Source organism: Xyrauchen texanus, chromosome 28 (genome assembly GCF_025860055.1).
Source record: "Xyrauchen texanus isolate HMW12.3.18 chromosome 28, RBS_HiC_50CHRs, whole genome shotgun sequence".
Taxonomy (NCBI): Eukaryota; Metazoa; Chordata; class Actinopteri; order Cypriniformes; family Catostomidae; genus Xyrauchen; species Xyrauchen texanus.
This window is the reverse complement of record NC_068303.1, coordinates 17663712-17680299: the sequence shown is the minus strand read 5'-3', so window position 1 is coordinate 17680299 and position 16588 is coordinate 17663712. Positions and strand designations below refer to the sequence as shown.

Genomic DNA, 16588 nt, shown 5'->3' with positions numbered 1-16588 from the left:
TTGTATTAGTAATGTTTCACATCATTTTGATTGACAGTGATACTCTGCAGTTTGATGTAGTGTGGTAACATAATAAATGGGCTTTTAGACACTATCAACCTATGCAAGATTGTGTCTCTTTAGAAATGTGATTGCACAATACTTTTAAGACATTAAGAAAGTGCAATATGGAAAATGGAAGCTTTAGAGATCATTTAGTACCTTATTTGTTTTTTCCAACACAGAACCTTGAAAAATGTAATTATCTTTCCTAAAATTCATTATTTTACTCCCCACGAAGTCTTTAACAGAACAGTTTTTAGACTACATACAGTTGCAAGAAAAAGTTTGTGAACCCGTTTGAACTGGATTTCTGCATTGAGTACTCATAAAATGTGGTCTGATCTTCATCTAAGTCACAATTATAGACAAAACACCATCTGACCATCAGCCAATATCATAAACAGTTATATTTTTCAAATTTGTATATAAGACTTTTTCTTTTCTTTCTTACAAATGTAATAATTTAAACTTAAAACAAATGTTTAAATGCCCCCCAAATTACACAGTTATGTAGATGGGGGTAAACAAATAATCTATTTATAGTCAGTGTTGCAAGTACTTACACTGTAAAAAAATATTTTTTTTTTTTACTTTTAGTTTTCATCTTTTAAAATGTAGAGTTACAATAACTGCACTGGATTGATCTAGTTGAGATAACTCAAGAATCCAAGTTTTTGTTGCCTGAACTTGTGTTTTTGAACTTAACAAATATGCTGAGTCAAGAAAAACTATGCACATCATGCTCACATATTCAGATTTCCACATGAACTGCGGCATGAATAAATTATGCAGATTGCAGTGTTACTGTCTTTTTTTTATTACTGTTTGCTGCTTTTATTTATGCTCTTGATTGTTGTGTTTGTTGTTAGTCATTTGCCATGTAGCAATAATTCAAAGCTCATCTTTTTGCTTAAAGATGTGTTTGATGAATGTCACCATCTATGCATGTCTCCTTAAAAAGCTTAAAACTGAATATGACAGAGGGATTAACTTGCTATTTACCATCAAATGGCAGTTTATTTTCTCTCACAATGGGATAGCCCAAACTACCTCTATATTTATCAATAATATTAAATGAGAATGTAAGTAATTACATTTATTTTTTCAGTGTGAATTGTAATAGAATTAAGTTGATTAAACTAGGAAAGTCAAGTTTACGCAAGACAATAAAAACATTTAACAAATTATATTGATTTAAGTCAATGTTGTGTTCTATTTAAACAACTCTTATCTTAGGTTGACACAACTTAAATTCAAGGCACTTTTTTAAGTTGAAACAACAAGACTTTCTACAGTGTAGGTATGAGGCTAGATAGCAACATAAGAAAATGTTCATCTTTAACCTTTTATTTGTCAATTATCTTGCAATGTAATCTTGGCTCAATCTATGTGTATGACTCGCTTACAAATTAGCTGCAAACAAGATCACGTGGTATGAAATTTGCTTATCAAATCAGTGCTCTCTCTTTCCAGACTGTCTGCAGTGGCATGTGGCCTTGAGTGAGAGCTCACTGCTTAGCAACAATATGTACATGCAAAATGTATGTTTCTGAGTTGGATGATGTGTGTTTGTATCATTTTGAAATGACACTCCTTAATAATAAATGCCTTCAAGTTATAAACGCTTGCTCAGAGTAACACAACACACAACTTTGAAATAACTGAGCAAATGTCAATATGTCAGATCTGACTGCACTATTAAAATGCTTTACTAACATGTTTAAAAACTAAAGGATAATGTCCCAGTTCGGAGCATTGAAAACAGAGACATTCTTCAAATCTGTTTCATCATGTAAATCTACATGACTAGATGTCATCTCGTCATTGCATGAATTTAAGCTTTGCACAACTGCCTCCTAGTGGTAACTAAGGTGTTGCACACGGACAGAATAGGCATGCAACTGTCAATGCATCTACTTTTTTGTTGACATATTTCATGAGACAGGTTTTTAAATAACACAGGTAAACATATCAGCATTATTCAAAAGTTCAACATAGTACAATACCAGCACATGTATAAATGCTGCATTAGTATAATAAACACTGAATGATTTGCAACAACCCAAATATCATTGCATTAATGCACACTGGCCTAAGTGGTCAATACTAGGAATCACAGCAGTTCAATCTGCATACATTTAAATTAATTTGGGATTGGAAATTGCGGATCAAAGTGGGGAATAAATCTTATTCTTAGCTATAAGTGTGTGTTACTATAATGAATGCTAAACTAAAATAATTCCAACTTGCATCTAATGAGATAAAACCCCTTGCATTCACTCACAATCACAGTGCACCAGAACTTGTAAGCAGCATGTTAAGTGACATTTATACAGTGCATTTACAGAAAAAAGCATTCCCTTTTGTTACAGTAATGTGAAAAGTGTTCTTCACCCAAGAATAGATTTATTCCCTTAAAAGACAATTCTATGAAGGTCATGTAAGTGCATTCATATCAACCCCAGTATTCAGAAATGCATATAGAAAGCCAGTGAAATCTTATACAGTTACATTAAGCCCCATAACATAACACACTAAGGAATAATACATGTTATATGCTCTATATCTGGCAAATAAACATAGGACTGTCTCTACTGTGGGCTGAAGATACTATAAATGATATTTATCTGATAGTATATCTAAACATGTACATTTGCATTGTAGTGCCCCCTTTTTCTAACTGAGAAAACTGAAAAATGTTTGAAATTACTTCCTGATTTAAAAGAAGTATTCCATTTATAAAATAAATTACAATTAATAAGAAATGAACAGGAGATAAGCCTATATTAAAGGCACAAAACACTGTTTAATAATAACTTTCTCTTATGTAAAAGGATATTCCACGTACAGTGTAACATAAATATGGGAATCAACTTAAAGGGTGGTCATGTCACTTCCTGTCCTCAGCACCAGCAGGATTTATGGGTGTTGTCGCTAGATTTACACAATCCTTCCTGCTCCTCCAAAACATCCAGATTGAACTCGTCATTCATGGAGCTTCCCAACAAATCAAGATCCTTCTTATTGGCTTGTAAGACTAATTCAGCCAATCGGGTAAAAGACTGAAAAGGAAAAAATGGAGAGAAAAGAAACAACCCTGAATAGATGTAGGAAGGAAACCAGAAAATAGAAATGTGATTAAACAAAAACTTATCAGAGGGTAGCATGAACAAGAATACACCCCTACAACTTTTGAATCAGTTCTTTAAATGTGCAAATAAAATACAGAAATATTGACAATAAAAACAACAACTACATTTGCGTTTCCTGAAGGTAATACCAGTGCTTTCAAGGCAGCAAAAGAATAGGGTGAAATTAGGCTTCGGCTCTAGGCTTTGGTTCTAGGCTTTGGTTCTAGGCTTTGGTTCTAGGCTTTGGTTCTAGGCTTTGGTTCTAGGCTTTGGTTCTAGGCTTTGGTTCTAGGCTTTGGTTCTAGGCTTTGGTTCTAGGCTTTGGTTCTAGGCTTTGGTTCTGTGTACATACAATTGCAGCATCAGAGCAGTTTTGCCACTTTAAACAAAGTATGAACCCTGCAAAAACTGTAATGAATGCAGAAAACAGTGTACCTCTGTAATGTTGTTATTGGTAAAGGCACTTGTCTCAAAGAAATTCATCCCATAAGCCTTGGCAAGCTGGAGCAAACAAAGGAGATTAAGAGTTGATCAAATATGTCTGAAGGAAGTCTTTAAACACAGACAGATATTAAGATTTATCACAGTAAATGGTCACTGTGTGGAATGAATGAAAGATTAAGTGCACAGGTAACAACCTTATTTCCCTGCTCTGTAGCTACTTGTCTCTTCTGTTCTTCATCAGACTTGTTCCCAACAAGTATCTTCTGCACCTTCTCAGGGGCATACTATCAGGGACAGAACATAAAGAGATTTTCAATAGATGGATGGATCAAACAGGCAATATGATTAATAAAGAGATAAAGGGTAAATCTAATATAGGCTTTAGAATTAATTTAAGAAAGTGCACTGATTTTTGTAAGAACAATTAACAGTGGTATTGGTTTGACTATTTCTGTTGCCATAAGAGTATCCATCCAGTTATGTATTCCTTATTGTCCTTTTGTGGAAAACATATTAAAAGAGTAGGAGCTGTAATATACAAAATATATAGTTAAATTAGCAGTTATATTAATCATTCACAGGCAGAGGACAATTTAAAGTACATGCATCCTGATGATGGAAATTGTTTTCATCTATATACAGTTTCTGACATACAGAGACTAAATGTAAATTTTATATCTGTCTTTTTTTCAACACAAAACAATGGCATATGTAATCTTTATAAAATCACATAACATTTTTGAATGTGCATAATTAGTTACGTTTTATTAATTGTATGGTTACACACACACATTATATTTCTTATCATGTGAAAAGGAGTGTAAATTGGTACTTCATACATTTAAAAGTAGATTTTCATCAAAACATGCAATCCAAAAGGAATCAGATTATAGTACCTAAAAAGTGTAATCCAAAAGATTACATCACTGATTTTAGTTGTGTAATTTGTAAACAGCACCAGACTAAATTTCAGAAGTAATCTACCAAAACACTAAAAATATCACAAATGGTATTGTGGGAATTATGTTTATTTACCTGTAGTAAAAGTTTTTTTTAGTTCACCCAAAAATTACAATTCTGTCATCATTACCCTTATGTGTTCCATTCCCGTATGACTTTCTTCCGTGCAGCAAGAACATTTGCTCAAAGGGTTTTAAAGATATAGTTCACCCAAAAATTGTAATTCACTCATCATTTACTCACCCTTATGTCATCTCAAACTCACATGGCCTTATTTCTTCTGTGGAATACAAACAATTATATTTTAATGGAGATATGATGTCTGCTTGCCCATATAATGTAAGTGAAGGTGAACAAATTTCAAGCTCCAAAAAAACAGAGGCAGCATAAAGATAATGCATATGACTCCACTGGTTTAATCCATGTCTTCTGAAGAGATCCAATCGGTTTTGGGCGAGAACAGACCAAATTATAACCCCTTTTTCCACTATAAATCTTGACATCAGCAGTCTCCTTATGGTTTCAAGCTAGATTCCACTTCCAAGCGCATGCTTTAAGAGCAAGAAAGTGTAATCGAGCTTGAAATCATCATGATGTCATGAAACTGCAATAGCAAGATGTTAAGTAAAAAAGGAGTTACATTTTGGTCTGTTCTTAAAACCCTAAAATTGATTAGATCGCTTTAGAAGACATGGATTAAACCACTGGAATTTTATGGATTATCTTTTTGTGTTTTTTGGAGCTTGAAAATTTGTTCACCGTTCACTTGCATTGTATGGACAAACAGACATCATATCTCCATTAAAATGTATTTCCGAAGAAAAAAGAAAGTCATACGTTTGAGATGAAATAAGGGTCAATGATGAGAGAATTATCATTTTTGGGTGAACTACTGATCGAGAAATAAATTCAGTCATTTGTGTCCGAACTTTTGACCTGTAGTGTATGCTTTAAACTCCACAGCCTCACCTCATCTACATCGCTGGCCCACTTCATGATGTGCTGAAATGAACGTTCACTTGTGATGTCATACACCAGAAAGATGCCCTGTTGATTCATGAAAATTAGCTTTTATTAGTGCAATAACACTCAATGGACACCAAAGGGCATCTTTACCTATTTCTTAACTCAATTCTTAATATGATATATCTCTCATACTTCATATCACTTTGTGTATGTGTTAAGAGGCAGCTCACCTGTGCTCTTCTGTAGTACTGCTTTGTAATTGTCTGATATCTCTCCTGACCTGCTGTGTCCCTGTAAACAGAGAGATCTGATTAACAAAACCGATTATTCCAAACACCAAAGCAGAATACAACACCATCAAAGCAAAGAAACTTACCATATCTGTATTCGTACTTTAATGCCGTCAATCTCTAAGGTCTTCATTTTGAAATCGACGCCTGAAGGTGAAAAGCAAACGTTTAATCAAGATTTCAAATATCTGAAAATGAGCACTCTCATTCCTTATATTGACCCAAATCATCTTGAGGCTCTAAGGTAGACTCAATGAAAACTTTCATAAAGGAGAGCACTGAACCATTAAAATCAGACTCACAAAGGCAGTGAACAGTGGTCTGAGAGTACGGAACTGATTGACTTCAGGACTAAGATAGATAAATAAGCCAAAGAAGCAAGAATAATGGCCAAGATGCACTTTGAGAGCCAACAGCAGAGTAATCCATAATCCGAGTATGATTTCGTAGTGCATTCATGGAAGGTGTGAAATGATAAAGAGCACTTTGGGCCCTGAAAGAAATCAACTCTCTTTTTTAAAGTACAGGTAGGCAATACAATGCTATTAAATTAACGCTTAATGACAGTACAATAAGGTTCGTAGCGAGATTCTCCAGCACCTGCAAGAGTTGTTTTGTTAGGAAATTCCATTCTCAAGAATAATTATGATCTCTCCAAACAACAGTAGTTGGATGTATCTTCTATTTTTAATGTGTTCTGCTGAAATGTGCAAATCAAATTTCTTTAGGAGACCAACTACTTGCTTAGACAGCTTATTCCAGGTGCACAAAGCTCTTAATATCTAGCCATCTGCTATATACCGTACATGTCAAAACTGAAGAGAGAATAGCTTGATGTGTTTTGCTTCTCTTAGTGCATAGACAGCACAGACGTCTCCAGTCAAACAGTCTTGTAAGAAGAGCTGAATATCAAAAGCTGAATAAATACTTGTATTTAAGGAAGATATTTTATAAATTCATAAAATTTTCTTAAACTTTCCCTTTCCTAATGCTGTGCCATTTGATAAAATCTCTTAATACACGGCTCTCTGGAATACTTCTTTCTGATTGGTTGATCACAGGATTCTGAGTCCACACAAATCAATTTTCTGCCTAAAAACTGGGGATTAGATAATATATTGAATAGGTCATATCAAATGATGTCTTTTCGCTTGATTTTATCCTCCACTGCATTTTTTTCTACACTGTTTATAAGGTTCACACAAGGTCCATTTTAAGTGCTTAAAATGCTTCAATTCAGCTTTTAGATATTCAAGTACTGGAATACCTGAAAAATCACCTTGTTTTGTTGAAAAATCCTTGAGATTAAAACAGAATATTTATTCCGTGTCCATCAAAGATGAGATCCCACATTCCACTTTATTTGAATAATGTGACTTGTAATATCCTTTTTGTTATTTACAGTCAAATTAATAAGTAAAAAGAAATGTTATTCCCAAATAGCAAAAACAATTTGCTAAAAGAACAAGACTCTCCCTCCTTAATAATCCGGGACACTGGCTGAGTTCGGAATGGCATAATACCCACACTACTCTTTTTTTGTTGTTGTCATTAACAATTTTTTATTTAATCCATATACAAATGTAAACAAACACAATAATACATGACATACATCCCAGTGGTCAAACATTAAATAACAACAGACACACATATAAACAAACAGTCCAAAGAAAATACTCGATGACATAACAAAAACATATAAAATTAACCAACATTAAAGAAAAAGGGTTCCACATATCATTTTAATTAAACTCATCCCTCTCCACTGCTCCTCACTAGCAACCTTCAAAGAAGGCCAAAGAAGTGCCCCACTTCTTCCCAAACTGCCCAACCATCTATGTGACATTTCTTCAAAAGCTGCCACTCTGCCAAACTCAGTGCACCACTCATGAAATGAGAGCACATCAGCTGACTTGCATCCCCTTAGCATTACCTACCTGCCGATCATCACGCTGGTAAGGACCCCATTTTTTTATATGTATATTCATTATATTAATAACTGCCCTGTCAACCAAAATACAAAATCTGGGGTCAAATAAAATCTGAGTGCTCAAGGCCTCACAAATAAAATTCTGAACCTTCGACCAAATCTCTTGAATCTTAGTACAGAACCAAAAAACTTGCTTCGCCAGCAAGTAGGTGTCTTTAAGGTCAAGCCTATACAATCTGGAGGGAGTCCAATAAAAATGATGCAGGATCTTAAATTGAACAAGGTGCACCCTTGCATCTCTAGATGCATACTTGACGTTTTTTAAAATCTTACCTTATTCTCCATCTTCCAATACTAAATTCAAGTCTCTCTCCCATAAATTCTTAAGAGATGTTAAAACCCTGTCCCTAAACTCTGAATTAGCCAAAACTCATGGTTCCAGGGCAAGAAAGAACAATAATGGGGAAAGAGGCAACCCTGCCGGTTGCCCCTATCCACAGTAAAATAATCTGAAATTAATACATTTGTTTGTACTGTCTATAAAGTAAATTAATCCATGCAATAAAAGTATTCCCAAACATTCCAAAACGTAAAAAAAGATAATCCCATTCTACCATATCAAACACCTTTTTGGCATCAAATGAGATGGCAGAGACCAGAGTCTGATCATTCGCCACTGACCACATGATATTGATGAAACACCTGATGTTATTAGAAGAGCTGCGAACCCAAAGAAACCCCACCTGGTCTATATGTATAAGAGATGTCAAAACTTTACTCAATCGGTTAGCCAGACTTTGACAATATCAGTCTAGCTGGATCAGGGAAATTGGACAGTAACTTTTACACTTCTTGGATCTTTGTCCTTTTTAAGTATCAGACTGATCTGGGCTTGTGTCATGGTAGGAGGAAGCTTTCCATTCTTTAATGGTTCCGTATAAACTTCTAGCAAAAGTGGAGACAATTCTGAAGCATAAGATCTAAATAATTAAGCAGCAAAGCTTTTTAAAAATATAAAATTCAACATTTTATCAATTCATATTTTAACATTAAATTGTATATATTATAATGATCTATATATATATTAATACTGATCCACAAATTTTGAAGGTTTATTTGTTTGTGATCTTTTCTTCAAAAATTAAAGGTATATGAGAAACTCATAAAACGTATCCTTTACATACGTATGTGATGAGCGTCTGCTATAATGGCAAGCGGGGCTTTACGTTTGATTAGAACTATTTTCTTTTTAATCTAATGGCTGGAGCTACAGTAGATCACAGACCACACACATAAAATGACCACAATAAAATCCTGAAAAGTATAAGGAACACAATAATAGCAAATGCGTACAAAACCATCTTGAATGCTACAAAGTCTAATACCATCTACAGAGCTCCATAGCCAACTCTTTATCAAACTACATTAATAAAGCAGTATTGCTTATGCCCTGAGCTTTCAAACCGGGACAGACAGAAAGGTCTTCACTACAACCACTGAACTGGATGGCCTGGGGCAGAGGAATTTGATGAAAGAACTGCTTCTGTTCCAGAATCATGAGCACTGGTCTGTGAAAGGACAACAACAACAATGCTGGAAAATACAACCACAATACAAGATAACTGAATGGACCATTTCTGACTTCACCTTTAAAGAAATTAAAATAGGTTTCAAAGTTAGGTCATATTTCCTCTATATTCTCAAGTAATATAACAAAACACACAGCACCAAACACCAGTCCAAGCTTCAAAGAAAATTAAAACGACATCTTTTCGACTGTCTGTCCTGTTCTACCCAATATTAGAATGTTTATGGTAAATGCTTGTACTATAAATTATTGCAGGCGTGTTGCTTATAGGTATGTACACTCTATTTTGGGAGGGTTACTTTTGAAATGTATTCCACTACAGATTACAGAATACATGCTGTAAAATGTCATTTGTAACGTATTCTGTTAGATTACTCAAGGTCAGTAACGTATTCTAAATAAATTTGATTACTTCTTCAGCACTGGTATATGTTTTCACTTTTTTGAGTAGAAAAACTCTGCCAGTACAGTAAGACAAAATACACGTTAAAAATACATTCTCTGAAAAACCTAAATATCTTATGCAGGGTTGTTTCTAAAACAAGGTAAATCTAATTAATCTTGTTTTAAGGATTTGTAGATAGTTTTACAGGAAGACAATACAACAAATATAATTAAGAATATGATGTTTAACCTAATATCAAAAGGTCTTCGTAGAAAAAAAAGAAATTATGATCCAACGTGAATTTTCTTGATAAAAAAATGTGATCGTGCCTGGTAACATGTGCATGTAAAATGGCTAGAAATAGCATTCTAGCTTAGTGTAAAACTGACAATTTACACAAGGTTTATTTGCATTTATTTGCTTCAAACTTTCTTCTCTGTCTGCTCGTATGAATGTAATGCATCATAAGAAAGTGTTTCTCCGCTGTTTAAATGCACTTTGGATCGCATCATTTATATGTATAAATGTTTTCCACCTGAAAGGACTAAATATTAATTGAAACAAATGACAATAAAATGAAAGTAATCTCTTCAGTAATCAAAATACTTTTTAAATGTAACTAATCTAATTACCAATGCTTTCAATTGTAACTGTAGTGGAATACGTTTACAAATATTTTGTATTTCAAATACTTAATCCCATTATATGCATTCCGTTACTCCCCAACCCTGTTTACACTGATGATGGGGTGATTCCGAAAAAGTTTTGCTACTGCATCTGGCACATTTTGCTAATTATTTTACTCTTCTGTATAAATAAATTGAGTTTTTTTCCTAGTTTGAGAGCATACGAATATATTTTCCCTCTATATTCTCAAGGGAAGTTCTGGTGTTTCTAGTTTGAGATATCAGCCATCTAGAATCTAACAGGGAGCCCTGCAACAGATGGCATTGCCCCCACAGAGCCCCCCACTGAACATCGAGTCAGTTTGGGATTACATGAAGAGACAAAAGCAATCGAAACAGACTAAATAGATAGAAGAACAGTGGTGAATTCTCCAAGAAGCTTGAAACATCCTTTCTGCCAACAACCAAGAAACACTGTCCAGGTGTCCCTAGGAGAATTTGTGCTGTTTTAAAGGCAAAGGTGGTAACACCGAATATTGATTTAGCTTTTTCATGTTTGCAGGACTTTGTATGATGTTAATTGATAAATAAAAACTGTTTATGGCATTATGTTTTAAGACATTCTCACTATGCAACATTTTTCACAAGTGCCTAAAACGTTTCCACAGTATTGTATGTGGGTTTTTTTGTAACGGTCGATATTGGATATTTAATTCTGACAAGTCATATCAATTGTACAAGATGGTGAAATCGTAATAAATCATACGAGTTGGCTCATAAAAAAAACATTCTTTTACTCCCAGAAGGAAAAAAAGACAAACCAAAACTTTACCCTGAAGTCTAACCCTTTACCCAAACCCTAAATCGAACCATGATTTCAACAGGCAAATAAATTTAGTGTAACAGAAAAACAAAAACATTAGGGTTTGGAATGAGACACGCATTACAGGTTATTGACGTGCATCAGTCATTTGTATTCCATAAATATATATATATTAAAATATATAATAAAAGACATTATAATTGTGATAGCTTAATTTAATATATATATATATATATATATATATATATATATATATATATATATATATATATATAAAATAAAAGAACAAAAGTGACTTTTAAAAATCAGCAATTTATCAGTTATCTGCCATTACAGGAAAAAGAAAATTGGTAATGGCCATACCATTGTTGCATTTCTACTTTCAATCCTTCACCGAAAACCCTTAAATCAATAATATCTAGTTTCTAAACACCAGAAATATCAAGGCATTTAAAGTAGACCTTCAATAATGGAAGGGTAATGAGTTTTAAACTTGTCATAATGTGCCATAGCTGTAACAATTAAATCATCGCTTCCTTTCTGAGACAGTGGCTAATCTGTAATGGTATTCATTTTAACAGGAAAACAGACAGACAGGATATGGTAATTAGCAAGAACAAATTTAAACACAAGTTGTCCAATTACTCTGGTGATGACAGCATTCCAAATTACTAGACTAGAGGCTCAGAAATTCTAAAAGACTTTAAAAACAAATGGAGCTCATATCTTAATATAATTGTTAGCATCGACTAATCTTTTAACAGCTGCTATTTATAGCAAGAATAATTCAACAAAACAGCATGTTACCATGAAGTAACAAGAATCATTAGCTCATGCTGGGAAAATTAAAGGGTCAGTTCGGACAAATTCTTTCATCAACCTTTACTCACCCATGTATTCTTCCGAACCCATATGACTTTCTTTCGTCTATGTAGCATGAAAGGAGATGCTAGAACATTTACCTCAGTGACCATTCACCTTCTTTGCATCTTAATGGAAGTGAATGGTGACTTAGGCTAATATTCTACCCAACATCTCCTTTTGTGCACTAGAGAAGAAAGTCATTCAGGTTTGGAACAATACAAGGGTGAGTAACTGACAGAAATATACATTTTTTGTGCGCTATAACTTTAACTTGATGAATGGAAACATTTTGCATACTAACGCAAAGAATCAAAGAGCCACTGAAGCTCAAAATAAAGAGTACAAGCTGAGAGACTCAAATCCACAACCATTTATTCCTCTGCAAAAATATTTCCAGTGGTACACAAAGATCCTTGACAGCCTAGTTATGATGATATATATGGGCCATAGCCCTATGGACTAGAGCTTATTTAACCAGGTTTTAGGGCAAGGCACCAGCCATCTCTCAGGTCCAGATAGATCATAATTTATCCCTTGCAGTTAAAGACTGTTCTGTATCACAGCATTACTTAACCAAAATACATCAATCCCAGCATATGAAATAAACACTGGTGGGACAGAACAGGTATCATAATCTGGAATGGTACAAGTTATGTTGTGGGAATACATTTTGATACTTAAAAGCAAGCTACTTGATATTATTTGTTCCCCTGGAAATGCTGAGTGAGCTTTAAAACGGAGCATTCCCTGAACTTTTGCAAAATAGCAGTCTGACATTCATTCCACAATCCACATATAATGTAGCATGTGATATAATTGATGGATATGGGTTCAGACTCAAAAATGCTTCGAAAATAATCCACCCAAAAATGAAAATTCTGTCATCATTTACACACCCTTACATTGTTTGAAATCTATCTATCTATATATGGAGATATTTACTAGAATGTCCAAGCTGTTCTTTTCCATACAAAAAATGTGATACTGTAAAGCTCATTAAAGGACAAATAATCACCATAAAGTGGACTGTGTGCTATTTTCTGAGGTTTCTGAAGACATAGGATAGATTTGCATGAGAAATGGACTGAACGTTAAGACCAGACATTCTGCTTAATATCACCTTTTGTGTTCCATGGAAGAAAAAATATATAGGTTTTAGATGGAGCATGAGAAATGATGACAGGATTTTCATTTTTCAGTGAACAGTCCATTTAAATATGGTAAGGATGATCCGGTACTTTTAAAATAATTACTCTTAAAAACATAGCTCACCTTTTACATTAGCATCACTTATTAGTGTACATACAGTAAAGTTTGATGTTAAATGAACACATGAATGGATAAAAACTGAAAATGGTGTAGTTGCGTAAACTAGCCTACATTGATCTTTGGTCATACTCTTCAAGTCAATAAAGTGGCAGGACACATGGGAAAATGCCACTACAAGGTGGAAATGTTTATGAAATACCTTTTTTGCCAACAAAATATGTTTTTCATAATATCCAACAAAATGAAATGATCTCCTACCCTGGAAGATCTCAAATGCTTCCTGTGAGAATATTTCCCTTTTAAAGCCAAATTGTATTCAATCTTCCAATAAAGCTTTTCCATATCACAGTGAACAAGGCGGGGCTTTCCAACACTGAAATAAAACTTATTAGAATTAAGTTAAAGATAAAAACTGAACTACATTTCATATTTATATACAATGACCTTTTACAAAACAGCATGCATGTGTTGTAGGCTAATTGTCTGCTGATACTTTGTTACCCATTATCGATTAGTAAGAATACAGGCAAAAACATGCACCTGCACTTTGCATTTTAATTATCTTTAATCTGAAATGGAAAATATCTGTATTTGATTAGCTTATTATTGAGTTCCATGAGCTCTTTAACATGAATATCTTTGTGAATTTGGTTTTTAAAAAACAACATTTTAAGAATTCCAGTACAGAGATAGTCAGACATCTTAGAATGGACTAGAAGAGCTTGTGTGAATACATCTCACTATGTGGTGTAATTCTCAAGCCATTCTTTTCACGGCTCATACTATAATGGCCCAACACCTCTATTGGTTTAGCATTTAATCGGTATGTTCTGTCTGTTTGTTCTGCAACTCTTTGAACGGATGCATGAAAGTATCACTCTTACCGATGGTGGAAATGTGAGAGGGATGAAATTCATTGTCCGTGAATCTGCACAATAAACAGGTTTTTCCGACACCGGAGTCTCCGAGAAGCAAGAGTCTAAACAGCACATCGTACTGTTTGGCCATGGTGTCGTATGGTCACAATTCAAGAAACTCAGCGTCGGGTTTCCATGTCTACCCTCTTCAACGTATCATCTTCTCTCTTTTTCCATCGAACGGTCCGTGCCAATTTGCCGATTCCCCAAATAACTGTCTAGGTAAAGCAAGCGGCGATGTGTGCAGAAATCATTCAGCAACGCTTTTCTAGTGGGTGCGGTGGGCTACAAAGCGCTCTCTATTCGTTTCGCAGACATCCTCCTTCACACCTCATGAAATGGGTGGAGATAACGCTGCCACAGACCATCATGCTTTTGATATTGACGTCTACCAAGATTCATTTTATCTACCAAGACCTTGTAGAAAAATACATGTATACGTTAGGCGACATTAAGCAATTGTTTTAAGCAGATTAAGCAAAAGTTTTTATATAAAATTCTGAAAGATAAGAAATTAAATGTGAAATATCAGCATTTCATTCATAGTGGATAAATTTTTTTTTTTTTTACATTTTATTATTTATTTTTTTTCAACTGAAAAGACTAGTGATCATATCAAATGTTTAGCTGTGACGTCAGTTTGTAGGCGGAAGATATATTTGCCAAAGGTTCCCTCAAGAATTTCTTATGGGTTTTTAGAATAGGGATTTTCGATTTATGAGTAAAATAAGATCTGAGCTGAAAGTTCGATTTTAAATTACACACAGTCATAATGGAGCCGTTCAAGTTGTAGTCCAAAGTAAGATAATTTTCCATAGGTACCCTCTGGAGTTTCCTAATGGTTTTATAACAGGGGTTTTAAATTTATGGGTAAAATAAGGTATGTGGTAAATATTACATGATGCTACGTGGACGTTTGGCTCTACAACATAAATTACACACTTTCATACCTCAAACGTGAATTTTGAAACTTTTGCTTTGTGTTTTAAAAAAGAGGTAAAACAAAACATCACAGTATTTGAAAAACAGACAAAAACCCTCGTCTTTCACCAGGGCAGGAACTACAATTCCATGAATCACTGTGAATGGTGTAACTAAATAAAAAACTACGGGAATTTATAAAACTGTTGGTTTTCGGTTGTTGATTATAAGCACAGAAAGAATATATTTTACATTTATTGCAAAATATTCAGAGATGTACAAATATACAAGTAGTTTAAGGGTGAAGGGACACCGACATGGTTGTGTCATTCCCAGAGTGTTGTTGGAGAGGGTGGTCCCTTCTGGGCTCATTTCGTGGGCTATGTTGGCCACGGTTCTCTGATTGGTGAAGCTTTCTCAGCTGGACCATGGGTATTGTAGTTGTTTACCAGGAATTCAATTTTAAATATGATTTTTAAACAATAACATTTAAATAACATGGAATGGTTTCAACAGAAGTTTAATGCCATGGATTAACAACTGCTGCACTCTATTCGCCTTGGCCTTCCTTTAGAATTTCCAATAGGTTTTTCAATTGTGTTTTTCAATTTATTAGAAGCCTAACACAGGATATCTTGTGAAAATTACTTGAAGAGACTTTTCAAGTTTTGTTCTAGAAACATACATTTTGAAGCCGTGGTGTCTTTTAAAAATGCATGTTGCTAACCTGTCACTAAACAGGGGTGTTCAGCTTGTAGTCCAAAAACCAGAAAGAGAATTCGCCATGGGTTCCCTCTGTATTTTCCTATGGGTTTTTATAATTGGTTTGTGAATTTATAAGAAAAATACGGTCTGTGGTAAACATTACTTGATGATATGTGGACGTTTTGTTCTATAACATAAATTAGGCTACACAGTCACGCCTCAAAAGTGAATTTTGAAGCCGTATTGAATTGCACTGAAAAACCTGCACTGAGGCCATGTATCGTCAAGTAATGTTTACAAAAGACCCTATTTTACTTTTAAGTTCAAAAACCCCATTATAAAATCCCATAGGAAAATCCAAAGGGACCCCATTGCGAATTAGACTTCCGGGTTCGCCTATAAATTGACGTCACGGCTGAACGTCTCAGTCCTCCATTCGTAACGTACTTAGCTAACATGCTCCTGGTAGTTGTAGTCCTTAATTAGAATTGTGATAGCAACAAAAAAACACATAGCACCTTCAAACTTTATGTAAACACGTGAATGTCTCTTCAACTAATGTTTTATTTATAAAAAATATTTAAAAAAAAAATATTAATACCATGGTGTAAAAATGCTAACTGTCTTCTGGGTTTTTGGACTACAGTCTGAACAGCTTATCGCTTTCTCAAATGTGCCTTCCGCCTTTCCGTACTTGATAGTAGTCACTTGACTCCTTTGAAGCAAC

At 34.3% G+C, this 16588-nt stretch overlaps 1 protein-coding gene across 1 annotated transcript; it reads right to left on the bottom strand.

Moving 5' to 3' along the window:
- On the bottom strand, positions 1-14566 carry LOC127621604 (ras-related protein Rab-15-like). Its single transcript, XM_052095272.1, has 7 exons — positions 14203-14566; positions 5920-5980; positions 5774-5834; positions 5547-5624; positions 3812-3901; positions 3609-3674; positions 1-3104 (listed from the first exon to the last, which is right to left on the bottom strand). The coding sequence occupies exons 1-7, from the start codon at positions 14324-14326 to the stop codon at positions 2946-2948; spliced, it is 639 nt and encodes a 212-aa protein (XP_051951232.1). The 5' UTR covers positions 14327-14566; the 3' UTR covers positions 1-2945.
- Positions 14567-16588: the final 2022 nt, after the last annotated feature.

Excerpts from the sequence above, each read along its gene's own strand:
- LOC127621604 (XM_052095272.1), bottom strand. The coding sequence starts at position 14,326 with ATGGCCAAACAGTACGATGTGCTGTTTAGACTCTTGCTTCTCGGAGAC. Across the intron at positions 5,625-5,773 it reads AGTACTACAGAAGAGCACAG|GGCATCTTTCTGGTGTATGA; the intron begins GTGAGCTGCCTC and ends ATGAATCAACAG. Across the intron at positions 3,902-5,546 it reads GGGCCAGCGATGTAGATGAG|TATGCCCCTGAGAAGGTGCA; the intron begins GTGAGGCTGTGG and ends TGTCCCTGATAG.